Raw genomic sequence first — 19,302 nt, forward strand, 5'->3', positions numbered from 1 at the left:
CGTGTTCTTAGCTTTCGTTTTTTTCAGACACAATTTTTTTTCAGATCAGAAACAAAAATGGATTTTGATGAAACAGTTTTGTTTCTCCAAGACTATTCTTGGATATTCAATTTTAAAGTAAGCATTACCTTATAAAGTTACTATAAAACATCCAGGGGTGTATATTCTGCACAAGATTTTTAACTTTTTATTTCCCCCCCCCCCCTAGTTTTTTCTCACAAAGTAGGGGGGAAAATGGAAAATTATTTAAAGAACTCAATATTTTATTTATTTTATCCCTCCTACCACACATTTTCCCTCCAACCAATTATTTTTTATTCCCCCCCCCCCCCCCCCGAGCAGGGGATCCCATGTAGAATATACACCCCTAAACATCACTAGCATAATTACAAACCCATTTACATTTAAGGACATAAAAAGTAGCTTCCAATCTCCTCATGAAAAACTATTTTGAAAAAAATTTCATAGGACAATTTTATTACCATCAACAAAAACATAAAAGACAAATATTATACCTATCTATCTCAAAATGTTAGAAAGTAAGGCCAATGTTGAAGTATTGTCTGTCCTTATATAATTCTGCTGTTTCTTAGATTAAAAAAATATTTAATCAGCTTCGCTTCTATTGAAGGTAGGTAAATGTTTCTGTTGATTATTTTAGGTTACTGAGATATTATCAAAAACAACATTACAGAATATTCCTTATCAATGGTTCCAATATCTCAAGGAGATTTTATACAATATTAATAATATGCATTAATTATAGATTAGCTGCGCTTTAAAAAAAAGGATGACAACATCCATAGAAGCAAAGCTCAACGAAAAAGACTATTGGAAAAATATTATTCGCATGTATCACATGACCATTGCCCAATCGCCCTAGGAATCTAACTTTCAGCAAGTTTCGAAATCAATAGGGACAATACTATCATGTATTATCAAGCTTTTAGAAATAGAGATTGAGATCTTGTAGGTAACTTAAGGTCCTTAGTTTGACAACGTCTGACACCAAAAAGTAACAAGATGTTTTTATGTACCAATGCCCCCCCCCCACAAAAAAAAGTTTAGGGTCGACTTCGACTGTAATGTATAAACCAAAGTCTTTCTGAAGGATACAAATATAGATGAATTTAACAAAACCTTCGTTTATACTACGGAAGGGAAATTTGCGGATGAATACAAGAAAAGCATTGCTATAGTTGAGCAAAATTTCATACAGCAATTCAAATTTAGATTAAATAAGGTACCATTCTTTTTTAAAAGCGAAGCTTTTCTATAATTAGGGTCGGTCCGTCCGTACGTTCCTGAGACATTAAAGTATAATGTTATAAGCGAAGCTACTCTACAATCAAGTTCTAAAAATGTAAGTATGTCCATAAACATTATTCTTTATTCAGCAGTTTTTCAACAAATTTACTTACAATTTTGGTTCGACTCTTATACATTTATATTCTGATTATTCAGTTCTGACAATATACAAATGTTAATGTCCGTTTGTCCTACCGTTTCAGTGCTTCGCTTTTATGGATGTTGTCATCCTTGTTTTTAAATCAAAGGTTTGAATATTGAAAATCTATAATAGGTAGAAATGGGTCAATGACAACAAAATACTAATCTTTCTGATGCTCATGTCTGAGATTCTGCATTTGTTTGCTATTAGATTTTGAAAGATGAAAGGGGTGTAAATTATGTCAGTAGTCTTCCATCTGAATAAAACGTCATTATTATAAGTGTCGCAAGTATATTTAAAATATCAAACTTCATTAAAGCAAAAACAAATAATAAATATATCCAATATTTAGATAAAAATGAAGAATAAAGAATTTAAATTTGATAGTTCCAATGATAAAGAAAATCCTTCATTGTGGAAAGGTCACAGTGAAAAGAAAATCCACGAAGTTAGAAGATTTACTCAATTTATTGATAACAAGTAAGTTTATTTCTAGTTTGTTGTCTTAGGAGTCTTGTGGTCTCCTAAGAATGGTATAAAAACAAAGAAATGAAGTTTTTGGTACGAGTAACAAGTAAGTAAGTAACAATCTTTGGGTACCAGTTTAAAGTCCCTCCCATGTTTGACCTAACTTACCTCCGTAATTTACAAAACATTTTTTAAATATTTCACTCTTAATTTCATAACATAAATCCCCTGAATTTGTAGACTGTTTTTTTTATTATTGTTAATTTTTTTAAAACGGGATCAACTACAGTTGGAAGTCATTTCAAGGCCCAAGGACACAATCTACAGGACTTGGAAATTGTCCCAATAGAGAAAATAAGAAGCACAGATACCCTGGATACGCCTAGCTAGGGAAAAACTTTTGATTAGGTCTTTTGATTCTGCTCTCAATAAAATTGTGTAATTTGCTTCACCCAACAAACATTTAATCATCAATTAAACAAAAAAAAAATCCTTTTTTCAAACAAGACCCATCTTTCCAACAAATTTCTTTTTCAACACATAACATTTGTTTGCAGTTTCAGAGATCTACTAAAAATCCCTCATCATTTAGTTTGTAAAAAATATTTTATTTCTGAACATTTCTTTAAACTTAAAATAACTGTGTGCATTTGCAAATTTTTATAAAAAAAACTTTTAAAACACAGTTAACATTTCAAAGGATTAAGCTTCTTTGATATTCAGGTTATCCCTAAACACAAATCAATTGTTTGCATCATCAAATTATACTTCCAAAATTCTCAAATAAGTCAACATTTTATACCATGTAGTTTTCATTTCATGTTTCATAAAAAAAATGTACACATTTTTTCACTTTTTTGGTTAATTCAAAAGAACACCAATTCTTCCTCCATCCTAAAACCTAAACAAAGCAGGATATCATAAAGATTAAAATTTTTCCCATCTCAGGAATAACTCCACCCATTTTTTTTAACAGATTTCAAAATCCAAATCTCCACCCATGAACAACCAAGGACAAAGATAAATTCACAACCTTTTCATACCCCCCCCCCCACTCCTCCCACTTTTTTGTCTCCTCCCATTTTTTTTCTGTCTCCGCCTTCAACCAAACTCACCATCCAAAACTCAGCCTATTTCCTAACCATCAAAAAAATTCCTTTAATAAAAACTATGCCCCGCCCCATAACTCAAACAAGCCAAGAATTATTCCCTACTCCTCCTGTTTTAAAAAACTAATGTTTTAATCTTTTATTTCAAACTTTTTCAGTAGTCATCTGTATTCTATGGTGATACCTAAGATTCAAAATAATTTGTGACATTGTTCTATATAAATTTATGTTTAATATCTTTGATTATATTTGCTGTTATCTAATGTCTCATGCCTATATTTTTTTAGACAAAATGAATTGAAAATGATTGCTAAAATCGAAATATATATCTTCATGTCTTAGAATAGTGTAATTTTTTTAAAATAGGTTGAAAAACATACTAACTTTAAAATATTTTTTTTTAGATTATTAAAAACAGAAGATCTTTGCATTGTCGATATTGGATCTGGGTTGGGCTATTTAGGTAAGTTCTTTATTAGTGAGGTATAATCCTATAATTTAAAGTAGTTTTTTTTCTCTGAAGCTTAAGATCTCAAAAATTGTGGGTTCGCATTGGTTGTACTTTTCAGGTAAGTTATATGAATATCTTGGGGGGGGGGGGGGTGGTTTTAAGCTATTTCTCTGACCTCCCCCGCCCTCCTCTAGAGTCCAGGGGCGTAACACCTAGTTGATAAATGGAGAACTGATGTGATTGTTGGATTTTTATTTCTGGTTAAAAATACCTACCTAATGCATTTTTTTGTTAGGTAGGTAATAAGGGGGGGGGGGAGTTTTGACACATTTGCGTAAACAGTGAGTATAGGCTTTATCTTTGGACTGAGAGGATAGGTTATTAGGGATAAAACCATTATTATATGATGGATTTTCCCAAGTTTAAAGATTTTTTTGGTAAGGCCTCCAAGTTCAGGAGCTGCAGGCCTCCAGGTCCTCTCTGTACAGGTAAAAATAAAAATTTTTTTAAGAGTTAAAAGTCAACTTATGAAACAAAATATGCATTTTTTTCTTCAAATATGTGAATAACATTCAAAAATATGCATATTTTGTTTCATAGGTTGACTTCTAACTCTTCAAAACTCCCCCCCCCCCTTGATCACATTTAAATTTTATTATTTATTTGTAGATGAAAAGTTGTTGAGTTATGGATTTGATGTGATAGGCATTGAATGCAACGAAGCTTTCCATAAATCTGCCATTCAACGGCATAAGGTAAAATATATAGATGCTACTCTGAAAGTTCATTTGTATTATCTCCTACCTACCAATAACATTATAGTCTCAAAAAAAAACACTGGTACCCAAAGTTTCATGAAAACGTTATTTTATTCGTTGGCTTATAAACATTACCTTGGTTCTTTTAATCAATTTCGATTTTTTTGTTCAAAACCAGTAGAAAGTGTCTAAACTTTTTAACTATAATTTCAATTTACAGAAGAGGTAGTTTTTTTGTTAATCATCAATGGGGATGTTTATATTGTATACCTATTATCACAGACTTTACATTGTCTTGTCTTATTCCTTAAGATCCCTGCAAATGTTCAACTCTTAAACTACCATGGTGGTAACTCATCATTTTACATAAGATTGAGAATATTAAATCAATTAATAATTATTAATAATTCTCACATATTTAGAAAGAAAGTGAAGGAATGAATAATTCAGTGACAATGAAGCATTTACATATGAACTTTAGCTTTCAACCAGATTGTGTAAAAGGTGAGCTAACAAATTACATTTACATCTATGTCTTAACAAGGAGGACAACATCATTTAAATCGAAGCTCAATATTGAGACAAACAACCTTAAGCAGATATTTAGATAATGTTTTTTTTTTTTTTAGCTGTGGAAAAAAGTATTTCTGATGAAAAAGATGGCTGTTTGGTTGCTTTACATGCCTGTGGAGATTTAACTAATCAAATCATTAAAACTTTCATTCATTCGGAAAAAATCAGGTAAATTTTCATCGTTCTTTTTAAAAATGTTCATATATAAAAATTAAAAACAAGTTTTGCATAAAATCATACCTTTTTGTTGTTGGATTTTAAATATTTTGGTGTTTTTATTTTAGAAGTTTAGCTGTAGTATCATGTTGTTATCACAAGATGAATTCTAATGATTTTCCTATTAGTCAGGTTTGTTTTGATGTCATATATGAAGCTTATCTACACTTGATTTATTTACTGTAATAAGGTTTATAACTGCGCTGGCTCATAATTTTGGTACTTTTATATGTTGGTTCCAAATGAGTAAAGTTCAAACTTTTCAACAAATGGGTTAATAATCTTTATCTACCTAAAGGGTAATTTTGTTTATCATCCTTTGTTTAATCTCTAAATATCCCCACTTTACATGAAGATTCCTGCAATGATGAGTCGATTTGTAACATTTTCATCAATAATATTGATAATTTAGAAATGTTCTTTTATTTAGAAATTAAAAGAAGCATCTGTGGAGTTAAATGTAAACTATTTCAATCATTTCTTTTTGCGGCTTGGTGCTAATGAACCATTATCAAGGTAATTAAATTTTAATTTGCATAATTTTTAAAAAAATTTATACCTACACCATTTATGGCATACATTTTTAATGTTTATCCTTATCCTAATGTAAAGTAACAGGATATGTCTGTACCGAAGGATATCGGTAGTATATTATTGAAGCTGGGTAGGTTTGGGGGGGAAAGGACCCAATCACCCGCCCGTATATTGAAGGTAGGAAGGTTTTTAACAATTTTAGGGAGGATACCATCATCCACCCACCCAAGAAATAAATACCTCCTCCAAAAAAATTCTTCAAATATTATCCTAATGTAAAGTGGGGAGTCGACTTCCCTGCCATGCCCCCCTAACTTAAGTGCCCCTAGAGACCTCTGGGGGCGTATCCGCTAGTTAATGCTATTTTAGATGGATGAAAATGAGTGATATTGAGCACATAGAACACAGCAACAATGTACTATTTCGTTCTGTTCTAGAGATGTATTCAAAACAGGTGAAAAAATTTCTTTTAAGTTTAATTTTTCAATTTTCCATTTTTTACAATTAATTGTATTCACACTAGGTACAAAATTAACAGTGTGGCAAAGACAGGATTTAAAAATATGGTTTCATTTGCCCCACTGTTCAATCTTCTTTCAGTTTTTTTTTGTTTCTATTTTCTTATTTTCATTGTTTGACCGTATATTTCAATAATTTGAACGTAATTGTCCTTATGTCATTTCTAAAGTCTTATGCTTCCATGAAAACTAATATTGTTTTTATTTAAGGTTGGATTGGAGCTAAAGAAGAAGCGAAGAAAAGCTACAAAGAAATCAGAAATTAAAGACTTTGTTGGCTATGTTGATAATCTAGAAAATATTTATGATCTCAGTTTTACAGAACAGGTAAAATTACTTTATTCAACAAAGCCTTTCTTTAGCTATTTAGCTGCTGTACGTGAAAACATCAGTACAAAAGGGGAAGTTTTAATGCAATTTCTGACAATTCATGCAGTATACCTACCTACTCTACAATTAATGCCAAAAAGTCCCTGCGCCAATTTTGAGCTAATATATAACTTAAAGCAAATATGAAGAATTTGAAAGTAAATTCGAAATGGTATCAGATTTCTTGTACACTGATTTTGAAGCTTGCTACTCTTCAATTTAACAACACAGTGTGATATTTAACGCATTTAAAACTAGCTTTGTTTCAACTCAACATATTAAAGGCATGTTACTCTAGTTTTGTTATTATCCTTGTTTTTAGGATAAATTACCTAGTATCTATCATTCTAGGAGAAGATGCATTTACAGAGTATATATGAAACAAAGAGATATCTACATAAGTTTGTTGAAAATCTTACTGGTCTTCAGTTCTTGGTTCAACAAGTTATTGAGCAACTAATCCTAGCTGATAGAAAGGAACAAATGACTTTTGAATAAAATATTCTAGTTTTGAAATTTTGCACTTAACACACATTGTGTGTTCTATATGTTTGACATCCCTCACTATGTCTGTGACTATGTTACGTAATTCTTTTGAAATTTACACTGGTAAAATATATAATAGCAAGGTTGTGTGTTTTTTTTAGATTTTAAGTTCTTAATGTGTAATGCATATGTAATAAAATGCCTTTCCTTATATAATATATAAGTGTTTTGGCCGTATGAGGTATTTATTTTATTATCTGGGTCAATTAAAACTTATACCTACCATTTTACTGACGTTTTACATTTCAAAAGTCTTCTGTTACAGGCCTACATTGAAGAACAAATGAACCAAATATACTGTGATAGTGAACATGAATGTGATATTGAACTTGTTTATATATTTGATGATGTTATTAGTCCTAGAAATACTGTTATATATGCCTCCAAAAATAGTAAAAGATAGGGATATATTTTGATCACTTAATCAGCCTACTCCATGGCTATTTAGGCACAAACACTAAGAAACTATGGCTAATCAATCAATCAGTTACTTTCCAATTAACTTTTAAAATTTAAGGACAGCATAAGTTTCATTAAGGACAACGCTAAAAATGCATAGGTTAATTGTTTTATTGTGAAGTATATGCAATGCATTGAAAAGCTAATACCTCATTGATGTCATAATATGTCACATTCATGGCTTTGTTTATTTGAAACGTGTAAGCTGACAATTCTTAGAACAAATGAGGTTGCACCTAAAGTTTTAATTTTCAGAATAATTAAAAGATAAATAGTTGGGATGTATGGATAGAAGAATGCAAATCCTTGCAAAGAGGTACCTAGTTTTTCTCCTAAAAACAAAACATCTATGGGGCGAGTTGGGGTGCATTTTAAAAACCTTTTATTCTAAATTGAAAATGTGATCAAATATCGTAACACTTGCTTTAGGATGAAACGAATCAGTTAAAATGCGAATGTATATGAATTTATTACATACAGCCCCTCCCCCATGTTCCCTCTCACAATAAAAAAAAACAATAGGTATTTGTTGTGTTAAAAAATCCGGCGATGTTAAAATTAAATAAGGAATAATCGACGAAGATAAACTAGAATCATTCCGTCACTCATAAGATTATCACGAGCGTTTTAGAGAAAAGAGGTTGTCAATTAGTTGTTTATTAGGTATAAGACAAAATATTTTATCTTTTACTTTATTTTTATTACCATTTATTTTCAGCACCCTGAGTCCTTCAGAGCTGGAAGTGTATGCCTTGTACTCCATGCTAGGCATCAACTTGGACAACACCACCTTTCAGGTAAACATCAACAGTAGGGATTGCAACCAGCGATAAGATAGTGGTCCATAAATTGATGTACATCCTCTATAAGTATAAACAAAATTACCCCTTTCAAATTAAATTTTTCTGTTGGAATGTTTGGACACTACATAATTGAATAAAAGTATCAAGGTTTTTGTGCCAACTGATATATAACGTGATTTGACTGAAATCTTACTCACAACTTGATGTAATTTTGCGAAAGCTACTACCTATTTCCTTTATGCCCATTGTATTTTTGGTAAGTAGTTAAAATGCTCTTTGAGAAATAAAACAATAAGTAGGTGTATTTTTGTGATAAATTAAAATTTTGTTTCAGGCTATCTGGAGGCTTGTGCAGATGAATGTTCCAACTCAGGTAGGAAAAATATTATATGCTCTTTGTAACATTGCTCTCTTTGTATCAATTCAACACTTTGGTAAACTTTAAAAAAATCACGTAATTCGTTTGCAATATCCTTATATAAAAGTAAAAGGATCTCTGTGTATCTGTCTGTCTGTTTGTACCGAAGGATATTGCTAACTGCTAAACCGATATGGTTCTCCTTTACGATATAACTTCTACTGGAAAGGTTAATAACTATTTTGGGGAAGGGTATCACCGCCCTCCCAAAAGAAATCGCCCCTACAAAATAATTCCACCTCCCCCCAACCCCCTAAAAGTGTTTAAAGGAAAAGTTATCAAAAACAAAGCATGTTAATATTTCAGGTTATCATGGAAATCCTACGTGACGCATACAAAGCCTAACTTAGCAACAAATCTCTACACCTGAAGACTTTATTATAGTTAAACTATAAAATTAATAAACATTGATACAACACCAAGTGAAGTTAATATCATCCTTGGTTTCTGAATTTTAAACAACAGGTTCATATCTTGTCAATTAAATTAATTTAGTAACTACAAATTAAATCTTTGGAAAATATGACAACATCCTGAAGAAGTAGTGAAAAACATGTCATTAAATTATTAGGTTCATCGAACAGGCAGACGAATAAAAAAATATCAGATTAGATGCCCATTAATCTCAGATTTTGCCTTTCTATATCTAATAGAAGCCGAGTAAAGGACATATTTCAAAGAAATTAAAAATATGTCAAGGCATTACTGCCAGATATACGAACCAAGCTTGTTAAATTCTCATCAAATACTAATTTCTTGAGACATTTTAGACAGACTTTTCAAATTATAGAGTAGCTGAGCTACTAACAAAACATGTAATATTTTTTTCTAAGTTGTCTGTAGGCATTTCTACACATTCAAACATTTTTTTTTACATTTAAATTGACACAGATTTGAACCTGTTGCCCTATTTAGTGAACAATAAAAAAACAAAATGGAGCCTGAAGTATTTGTGTTTGAAACAGGAGAATTGTTCATCAAATCTGAATTTATTGGGAAAGATATCAAAGTTTTTATTTTGACAGGTATAAAATATTGTAAGTTTTCCTCTAACTGTTAGTAAAGCTTCTACTTTTGAAAAATGAGAAGGAACATTTGAGTTAATACCAAAAAATGGCAATTGAAAGCCTACATGAATGATCTAAAAGGTTTTAGGTATGTTTTTAAAGAATTCCTATGTTGTAGTTTTGAACAATAAATAAATATGTTCTTTTTGTCGGACTAGCTAATGTTGGCTGAACTGTTTGTTATTCCATGGAGTTTGTACTTCTATGCATAAGGGGCAATTAGCTTTTCACTTTTCCAAATTCATAAGTGTTCATAAAACCAGATCTTATCTAATAATGTTTTAATATCAGGAACGCATAGTTACCAATGCAGTATTACCGCAGCCAAGTTGGCAGAAATTGAGACAAATTTGGCGGGAAAGTTTGACCACGTGGCAGAAATGGCGCAAACTACATTTAGAGAGGGCAGCGGCGATCATTTCTCTATATTTGTTGAAAATCAAGGTGGAAAATTTTAGTTTTCTTGGTGGTTTAAATAACCACTACCTAGCCACCTCAATTTTTTATACTTTTGCATGATAAAAAAACGAAATTTTGTGAGGTGACGTGAAGGTATTTACTCATCTCATACAAAACTTTTTACTTAGAAAAATTGGCACAATAGGTCTTACATTTTACGAGATCTTAGAAGACATAGAAAACACATATACAACTTTATAGAATAGTTTTACTCAAATTTCCACTTAGATATTCTTTATGTTTTCAGATGGCAAACCGGTTCTTGTATGGAGGAAACTTGGTGGGGGAAAGCTGAAAATTCGTCTGGCTGTCTTTGATTTAGGCACTTGTGTTATACTTTATCAAATGGTGAAAATCATTAATATAAAATTGCCTACGAAATAATACTAACTTTTCAAAAGTATACTATTACTTACTCTTGTTAATAAGATTTAAAAACAAAGATAAAAATTACTTGATGAGGAAATAACCTTTACCCGGGTATATTTTCCTCTTTTTGCTTCTTCTGTGAAGATTTATCGGGACAGAAAAAAACTGTATAAAATAGTAAGATTTTTATTGATGAATAGGACAACGGAATGAGAATCAAGCTTCATCCATTTATTGTTTGAGAAATATTGCATGGGTCAGCTTATTATAATTCGGGATAAGAAAGATTTGTAGATTGAAATAATAAAGAGTATGACTAAACAATCCTAAAAGAACAAATAGAAAATGATGACTCAGCCTATAAGACATTAATGAGATCCCTCATTGAAGACAGGTAATAATGGTGGCACTACTGAGCCTTGATGTGACATGTTGTTGAACCTTGGCTCGACATGTCGCGTTAAGGCTCTTTCACGGATTTTCTTTCAAATTATTCTTTTTATCTAGTACTTCATTTGAAGCATTTCCAGAGAAAGTGTACCTAAAACAAAAATAAAATTCATAGGATTAATCCTGTTTTATCGTTATGTGACTAGAACAAAAATAAAACTTTAACGTTTCATTTGCATAGAGAAATGTCTGTACGTAAATAAAATTGTAAAAAATTATACACTAGTTAGAGTAAAAGGATATATTGTTAAAGATATATTTTATCTTTTGCTTGGTATTGCTTACAATATAATTTTATATTATCAGGCTAAAGCTAAAAGCAAGTTTAGTTAAGAGCCAAGAGGAAATAGAAAATAAATCTACTGAACTAGAAAGGTTTGTTCTTTTTAAAACAAAATCTTTTAGGGTTGGCCTGTTTGTTTGTAAATAAACTATAGATTATCCCATTATATTGTGCTAATAAAGTTTTATTGTGGCCATAGTCTAATATTATATTTTCTTAACCTAATTATAATAGGTATGCTCGGAGCGGAGCTACCTAATGTTAAATAAGATGTATTTATAATTGGATGTAGTATATTCGTGGATATTCTGACAATGGAGAAAATGTCACAATTTAGCTTGCTATTATGGAACTTTTTTTTTGGTCAGTTCTTTGATCCAGTTGGAGGGGATGGGGAGGAAGGGGGAATCGTTATTCTAGCCCACTGCAAGTTTCACTTTAGTAGAGAACATGAAAATCTAGCGTAAGATCCAAGTTATTATATATATATCCATCCATTTCTGTTAAGAGCTCTGAATCTTGCTGAAGACCTAAAAAATGACCAGAAAAGAAGAGAGGAGGAATTAATAAAAGAATTTCTTCCCATATTGAACAATAAGAAGAGGAGAATAGAAGAGCTGGAGACACAACTAGAATATGATGGTTCTCAACCACGTCAAAGGTATTTAAACAAGGTTAATGTCATCTATATGAGCTTAAAAAGTCAGACAAAGTTAGAAATGATCATTTAACTTTATCTCAAAGGGGCGGGTAGTTTGTTTTTGTTCAAGTAATGGGGGCATGTATTTTAGCATTCGAAGATAAAATAAACATCCTCAAAAGTGATGGTTTTCCTTTCTCTCCAGGAGACCCTTAATAATTTCTCTCCTGTAGACCATGATATTTTTTGGAAAGATTTTAAAATCTTATTAATTTGAAGTTCTCAGTGTCTTGGGGGATATATATATATATTCTGGAAATAGTTTTTAATCAAAAGATCAATAGAAGCATTTATTATAGAAACAATCAGTATAAACACCAAAAAAAACCTTTTTAAATGCTGCATAAATCGAGACAAACGATTGAAAACATTACAAAAAAATATGTAAATTAAATTTTTTTTCAAAAGAGAAAATTTGATTATCCATTGATATTTTGAATAGGAGGCTTAATCATTTATTGTTTTTTTTATATTGGTGCTTAATAATGGAATTTTTTAAAGTAAAAAGGCGCAATTGCTTTGTTTCTGGCAACGTGAATAATGCCTAAAACATTATTTTCAAAGAGTACTTTTGAAATTGATCTCTGAACCTTTTCCAGGGCCACCCCTATGGACAACTCCTATGACGTAGATACTGATGAAGAACAAGCTGTGGATGATCCTAATTCAAGAGAAGCTTCACCTGATCTGTTTACCCAGGATGAAAGGGATTCTGGGAAAGGGTGAGTGATTATTTGTTTATTTGAAAGCATTTATTCTTGAATTATATTTCACACCATAAACGTCAAAAAGGGGGGGGGGGGTGAGGTCGGGGGTTAAAGGTATGTTTACCTCCCTAAAACTTTAAAAAAAAACTCATTTCACCCTCTCAAACCTTTAAAACTACACATTTTACCCCCACCCCACCACCTTCAAAAAAAGCTTGGGCTTAATTGTTTCACCTCGTCTTTTAATTCAACCTATACATTTATTCATGATATCGTAAGTTCAAATAGAAATTATTAAAATATATACCTAGGTACTCTTCTTTTGATGACTTTCAAATATAAATTTTAAAATCCACAACTTTGAATATATTTTAGATTTATTATTAATCTACGAAGACTTTTATATATTATACCTTTTTCATGGTACAATTTTGTTTTCAAATGCTTTATTTCAGAGAACCTCAGAAGCACTCCAGTCAGAAGCACAGTTCTGATTATGAAGACGACCTTTTTGACTTATAAATTCATTATTTATTTGCCCGTTTCATGGTAATTTGACTGCAAACAGGCAAAAATAAAACCGGTGATTTATTACGTTTTTGTTGGCCGCGTTGGATATATCCTAGCCGGTCAAAGCGAGAAACAAAATTGTGTCTGGAACCGATATGCTTTTATGAAAATATAGTTTGGTTCAAGACCCTAAGACATGTTTAAGACGGGTTGCCAACACTATGTGTGATCTCAAACTTTTCATAGTAGAAAGTTTTTATTAATATTTTCCAAACCAAAGCACAAATATTTGTATCTTTTAGTAGCTACTAGTAAATCTTCTCGTAAAATGCAATCCGTCAAATTTTTGGACCGGATTCGGATTCTTATAAGAATCCGTCCAAAAATGGCGGATTCTTGCGGAATCCGGCTTCTTAATTTTGGCGGATTCTGGATTATAGCATTATTTTAAAGGGCTTTTTAAAAAATTTAAAAATTCAAGTGCTACATAGGTCTTAAAAATTAATGTTCTTGGTGTTCTCTATAATTCACTTACTAGAATCGAACCAGATTTTAAAAGATATGTATAATGATGACAATCTTTGCCTTTAAAAAGGGAGAGTTAAAAAGAAAAAACTCAAGACGCTAATTATAGCCTACCAATTATAATCTGAATCCGCTTTTAAAAAACGGATTCCGGATTCGGATTCCAAAATTGGGCGGATAACGGATTCCTGATCTTGGATACGGATTGCCAACCCTAGAATAAACCCGCTTTTCACTCAATGTATCTTCTTTTTATCCGGATACATTAAAAAAATTCGTATTGTTTTACTTAGGTATTTTTATTTTGAATCAAATAATTCCTATCAGTGTAAATGTTATATTTCATATTATGATTTTAATAGAAATGCCTTACATCACAATTTGATATTTAGAATTTATTTATAAAGATATTGCACATCAAAAAGTATTTATTCATAACATGCAAGGAATATTCTTTAAAGCTAAGTTTTCTTCACTCTCTAGTTTGAATATAAATATGTAATGTTTTTTGTGTGATTATTTCAATTTGCAGTCCTAGCGTTCAGGGTTAAATATTCCCACTTATCTACCTACCTATTTAGATTACTAATGTTTACATGTAAAGGACGCATAAACGGATATTTATAAAAAAAAATTATGCTTTAAAAAAAAGTTAATTATTTTCTAAATTTTATTATTACATCTTTGCGTGGTATTGGAACATGGTTCTTATTATTTCAAAAAATATCTTGATGGTAATAGTTATTCTGTTTTTGGTTTTTCATTTCTGTTCTTGCAATAAACCTGTAAAAAATCATTATTATTTAAATTTGTATTAAGATTCCTGTGACCTTTAAGAAAGCGAAGCAACCTTCAATCATTGCCATTGCCGTATATTCACCATATTTAGCATGATGATTTGATTAGGTATTGAGCATTTTGAATTTTTCTCTCTTAAATCCATGTTTAATTTACTTGGTTTTTGATGCATGGATTCCTAAGAAGATTAGGTAACAGGTTATAAGCGAGGCATTTCTATAATAAAGTCATAAAATCTAACATTTCATAATTTGGGTATAGTCCTTTCCACGACATCCCTCCATAAGGAGCGATTCTTCGTATTTTTAAAATGGCTTTTTATAGGTTATTTTAGGTTAGGTTAGGTTATATTGTGTTAGGTGATTGCCCCACAGGGTTAGGTAATTGGCCCCGCAGGGATAGAGCCCCCCGCAGGGGCTAGAAATAGGAGAAAAGCTACTGTGAAAAATACGAAGAATCGCTCCTTATGGAGGGATGTCGTGGAAAGGACTATACCCCATAATTTAGTAATTTTTGTGATAATAGACTACAAAATATTGTCTCATAAACGGACTTATTATTAGCTGTTCGCAGAATTTTTGTCGTTGAGGGACAGTTGAATGTACGCATATACCCTAATTATAAAGTAGAAATGCTACTTTCTAAACTTACTGTGATTCCCATGTCCTGCAGTATATTCTGAATATTTTCATTTGGATTGCACCAGCTATCATACAGGTCTTCAGGGTTTAGACTTTCTAGAAGAGGACACTCTTGGTCTTGTTTAAAGTTACTAAATTAAATACTGCAGTACGTATAAGCATTATTTTTTCTATATAAACTCCCACCAAAATATTTTATGAAAGCGAAGCTTTTCTATTATTAGTGTCGGTCCGTACATCTGAAACGGACAGCGTTTTTGTTAATTTCAAACTTTGCATAATGACTCCTGCATTAGTTAAGTTCAATTTAAAAAGCGTAGCAACTCCAATCGTTATCAAAATGTCAGTACGTTCATTTTAAGCATGTTAATTTTTAACAACAAATTTTTATGTGATTGGATTATCCGATTGATCTGATTTTTGAAATACTGTTTCCAAGGACAACAAAGTACAATGCAGAGCTTCGGATTTTTGGATTTTGTCATCCTTGTTTTTACTTCTTTTCATAATAGATTCAAAGATTTAATTTTAGTCTAAAGTTAAAGAAAAAAAACTAAAACAAAGAAAGAGTGTCCCTTCAAGATGGCGTTCTTCTTGGTTTTGGCGGGAAACTAATTCTGGGAACAGCTGATCAGCAGCTGACTCGAACAGCCGTCCTTTTCGAGGGATAAAGGAAAACTTCCTAAATTAATAACAATCTATAATACAAAGTAGCTTGATGTCTGTCTGTCTGTCCGTCCCTTAAGATCTTGGTAACTACTGAACCGATCGGATTCTACTCTTCAGGGAATATACCTGCTGGTCCTCAGGTGGTTTTAAGCTATTTTTTTGGGGGGTGGGACACCCCAACCCCCAAAAACTAAAAAAATCCCAACTTCCAAATTTTTCAATTTTTGTAAACAAAAACCAGTAATTGGGGTGGGGGAACCCCACTGCACCATGAGGCGAAGCCCCCATGAATCCCCACCCCCCAAAAAATTTTTATTTTAATATTCTTTTTACAAATTTTAATTTTTGTGGATCGAACAACCTAGGTTTAATTTTTACGAATTGAAATTTTTATGTATACGGCAAACAACCTAGGTTTAATTTTACAAATTAAAATTTCAATGCATACAGCGCAAAACCTGGGTTTAATTTTACCATAGAGTAATTAAACAAAGAATAACTTTTTAAATATTTTTATTTAGGAGGGTTGACTTCCCATTACGTCATAGGGCGAAGCCCCTAGATGCTAGGGGCGAAACCGCTAGTGTTTTAATAATTTAGTAGTAAAGTAAGTAGTAATTATTACATAAATTTGAAAATTCAAAAATCTTGCAAAATTCCGAGAGAAAAAATTAATCTGAAATGTAACTTTTTTTATTTACAGCAAAAATTTTGCTTTTGCTGCGCTTAATGAATAAACAAAACTGTTTTTTGAGCACTGTTACTACTTTCAGGAAAAAAGGCAAAAGCATTTGAACAAAAATTCTAAAAAATCAAAATAGCATAGTTGCGCCTTTATTATAATCATCTAGACTCTAACATCAGGAGTGGTAAATATGTTCTGTAAATAGATCGTATCATACATATTTGTAACTTCCAATATGAAAAATATTTACTTTATTACAGTTTACTGTTCTTTTTATAGCGCAGCTTCTCTTAAACTATTTGAGCACTGTTTTAATGTCTTGAGTTATGACGTAGCTTTGTTTGAGACAAAAGACATTCACATATAATTAATTGAACTTTTTTGTTCGCCAGTGAGCTAAATAGTGGGTATATTATCTGCAGTTTTACTCGAACACCGCATTTACATGGGAAATTGGCCTTTGTTTTTAATCAAAAAATTCGTGTCTGCCACTGAAGTTTTGATAGCAGGCCGCGGCAGTCGCATGTCAACCGCCAATTTTAACTCTATTGGGTGTTCATTTTTTTTCTTAACGGACGGATTACCGCTTTAGAAATACTTATTAAATTAATGAAACGTAGATTTTCCGGCGGCTAACAGGTAATTTATGCGCGGCTGCCTTACCGTGTTTTATATTATAGGGCGCTTTTGTAAGAGAGGGAAATGACAGTAAAAAATAAATTGTTTATATCTTTTATCCTCTCATTGCTGCGCCGCTAGTTTTGAATAATATTCTCACCTTGAAACTATTCTCGTTGTTCGTTTAGAAATATTCCGAACCAAGTTTTCTTCGTGGGATAAACTAAACAAAAAGTTTTCAGTAGCAAAGCAACTCTTCAAAGTGTCCGTCCGTCTGACAATTAGAAATGACATTTAGTAATTTAATTTTCTTGGCTGATATTTAAGAAAGTCCATGTAATTTTATTTAGGATTCCCCTTGCGTCTGTCTGTCAAGAGTGTTTGAAGATACGTCCCCCCCCCCCCCCCCCCTTCACCAAAATAGCCTTAAACATGCCCTCGATCAATACTGCACATCCTCTAAAAAGTTTGAACGATTGATCCAGACGTTTTAGGAATTTTATTGGAAATACATACAGACGGAAATCGTACTTATTTTTAAAGTAACGGTGGATTTGTTTAAAAGGGAAATGTGGTGCAGAAAATAGCACAAATCCACCTTTAGACTTTGTTTAATAGATAAAATAACATAACGGTATCCCGACAGCTAACTTAATTTTTCCTAAACTTTTATCAGTCCACAAGTTAACCAGATCTTAGCCGACAAACCAAAACCCTTGCATAATATGATAAGATGAAGATATGAATAACATCCTGGTTACATATAGATCAGCTACGCTTCTAACAAGAATAAATATATAAATTTAATCATTTATAGCTATGTTTTACCTGAAATTTTCTGTGCCCACTGCAAGTCCTATAAACACAAAACAAATCACTTTTAATAGCCACCTCATTTTATTCTGTGAAAAAAATGAAGAAATCAGGGTTAGACAAAAGGACGCCCTAGTCTTTTATTTTAGGGGTAAAATAAAGGATTCCAAAGCTTTAGGGGGTAAACACCCCTTTACCCAACTCCCTTGGAAGTCTATGTATTTGGTAAATTAAATTTCTTATTTAATTAATTAGAATTTGAAAAAAAATAATTCCACACTCAATTTTATTCAATGAAGAAATTTTAGGGGACACTTTATTTCTGTCATATAAACTAAACTTATTTCAGCTGTTACATTAGTTATTTTACACTTTAAGTAATCCAGATTTTCAATCAGGGCACTGCTGCCCATTTGTCTTCATTTAATTTTTAAAAAAGACTGGCTACCGCTACGAAATTATGAAAAACTTAAATCTGCTGCAGCTGCATACTGTCCAATAATTAGACAGCTGTGGATAGTTGCCTTACTATCAGCTTCGGCCTAAGTTCGAACTGTTAAAAATTTGGCACCAGCTGAAGTTTGAATAAATAAAAAGCTGTTGATGCCGAGCCCTGGGTTTAACTCACTTTATCTAACAATATATTACATAGAAGTTACTTTCATGAAAACTTTTCACAAAATGAAATAGTTTAACCAAAAAATTCGGCTCAAATTATTTGTTCGCAACAATAGAAATAATAAATAACAAAAAAATTGTTAAACATAAAATTGTTCTTTTTTTTGCCATTAGCCGAAATAATAATCAAATAACTTTGTGATAAAAAGTAACTTTTCAGGACAAACCATAGTTAGAAAGTAGCTCTGCTACTTTGCTGAAGTATATATATATTCCAATTTTAAAAGTAATTCTCTCTAATTTAGTTTATAATCTCAATTACAAGTAATTTAACAAAGAGCGCCTTTTCTTTGGTTCTCTAGAACCTAATCCTTAAAAATATTTTGTATATCAATGTCTCAATTACATTACATCGTATGACTGATAGTAAGCTTCCATATACAAAAATCCTCTTTTAATTTAAGGGTGGGGAAGTCTACCCTACACTATTTTTTTTTAATTTCTAGAGGTGATTTTTCTTGGGAGGTTTAGGTACCCTCCCACAAAATAATTACAAACCTTTCACGGAAAAGGAGAAACCATAACGGTCCAGCTGTTGGCGATTTCCTTCGGTAAACACAGACAGACATTCTGTTACTTTTATACAAGGATTATATTAGATTAAGTTTGTTTTAGATGAATGAAAAAATTTGAATATTTGCGTATCGGACTGAAGCAT

General features: G+C 31.6%; 4 protein-coding genes across 5 annotated transcripts; 3 read left to right on the top strand and 1 right to left on the bottom strand.

Annotated features, from left to right (window-relative positions):
• Nucleotides 1–7: 7 nt before the first annotated feature.
• On the top strand, nucleotides 8–7,457 carry LOC145305267 (methyltransferase-like protein 25B). Its single transcript, XM_080146867.1, has 14 exons — nucleotides 8–117; nucleotides 662–724; nucleotides 1,109–1,243; nucleotides 1,803–1,930; nucleotides 3,432–3,490; nucleotides 4,148–4,233; nucleotides 4,659–4,740; nucleotides 4,866–4,977; nucleotides 5,094–5,157; nucleotides 5,456–5,541; nucleotides 5,929–6,013; nucleotides 6,288–6,404; nucleotides 6,798–6,921; nucleotides 7,256–7,457. Exons 1-14 carry the CDS (start codon nucleotides 58–60, stop codon nucleotides 7,393–7,395), a joined length of 1,341 nt encoding a protein of 446 aa, XP_080002993.1. The 5' UTR covers nucleotides 8–57; the 3' UTR covers nucleotides 7,396–7,457.
• A 175-nt stretch (nucleotides 7,458–7,632) lies between these two features.
• On the top strand, nucleotides 7,633–10,601 carry LOC145305270 (uncharacterized). 2 transcript variants are annotated; one of them, XM_080146871.1, is made up of 7 exons: nucleotides 7,633–7,767; nucleotides 8,170–8,248; nucleotides 8,589–8,627; nucleotides 8,979–9,137; nucleotides 9,588–9,697; nucleotides 10,031–10,183; nucleotides 10,446–10,520. In XM_080146871.1, exons 1-4 carry the CDS (start codon nucleotides 7,736–7,738, stop codon nucleotides 9,015–9,017), a joined length of 189 nt encoding a protein of 62 aa, XP_080002997.1. In that variant the 5' UTR covers nucleotides 7,633–7,735; the 3' UTR covers nucleotides 9,018–9,137; nucleotides 9,588–9,697; nucleotides 10,031–10,183; nucleotides 10,446–10,520. The 2 variants fall into 2 exon arrangements, with proteins under 2 accessions (XP_080002997.1, XP_080002996.1); XM_080146870.1 differs by lacking the exons at nucleotides 7,633–7,767; nucleotides 8,170–8,248; nucleotides 8,589–8,627; nucleotides 8,979–9,137 and having other exon boundaries at nucleotides 9,582–9,697; nucleotides 10,446–10,601.
• A 220-nt stretch (nucleotides 10,602–10,821) lies between these two features.
• LOC145305269 (uncharacterized) lies at nucleotides 10,822–14,166 on the top strand. Its single transcript, XM_080146869.1, has 5 exons — nucleotides 10,822–10,961; nucleotides 11,324–11,392; nucleotides 11,809–11,961; nucleotides 12,600–12,722; nucleotides 13,163–14,166. The coding sequence occupies exons 1-5, from the start codon at nucleotides 10,939–10,941 to the stop codon at nucleotides 13,227–13,229; spliced, it is 435 nt and encodes a 144-aa protein (XP_080002995.1). The 5' UTR covers nucleotides 10,822–10,938; the 3' UTR covers nucleotides 13,230–14,166.
• Nucleotides 14,167–14,382: 216 nt separating this feature from the next.
• Nucleotides 14,383–18,065, bottom strand: LOC145305271 (uncharacterized). The gene is made up of 5 exons (XM_080146872.1): nucleotides 17,982–18,065; nucleotides 17,314–17,376; nucleotides 15,757–15,863; nucleotides 15,192–15,277; nucleotides 14,383–14,525 (listed from the first exon to the last, which is right to left on the bottom strand). Exons 1-5 carry the CDS (start codon nucleotides 18,047–18,049, stop codon nucleotides 14,484–14,486), a joined length of 366 nt encoding a protein of 121 aa, XP_080002998.1. The 5' UTR covers nucleotides 18,050–18,065; the 3' UTR covers nucleotides 14,383–14,483.
• Between the last annotated feature and the right edge of the window lie 1,237 nt (nucleotides 18,066–19,302).

Source organism: Acartia tonsa, chromosome 14 (genome assembly GCF_053477335.1).
Source record: "Acartia tonsa isolate MP-2025a chromosome 14, ASM5347733v1, whole genome shotgun sequence".
NCBI lineage: Eukaryota > Metazoa > Arthropoda > Copepoda > Calanoida > Acartiidae > Acartia > Acartia tonsa.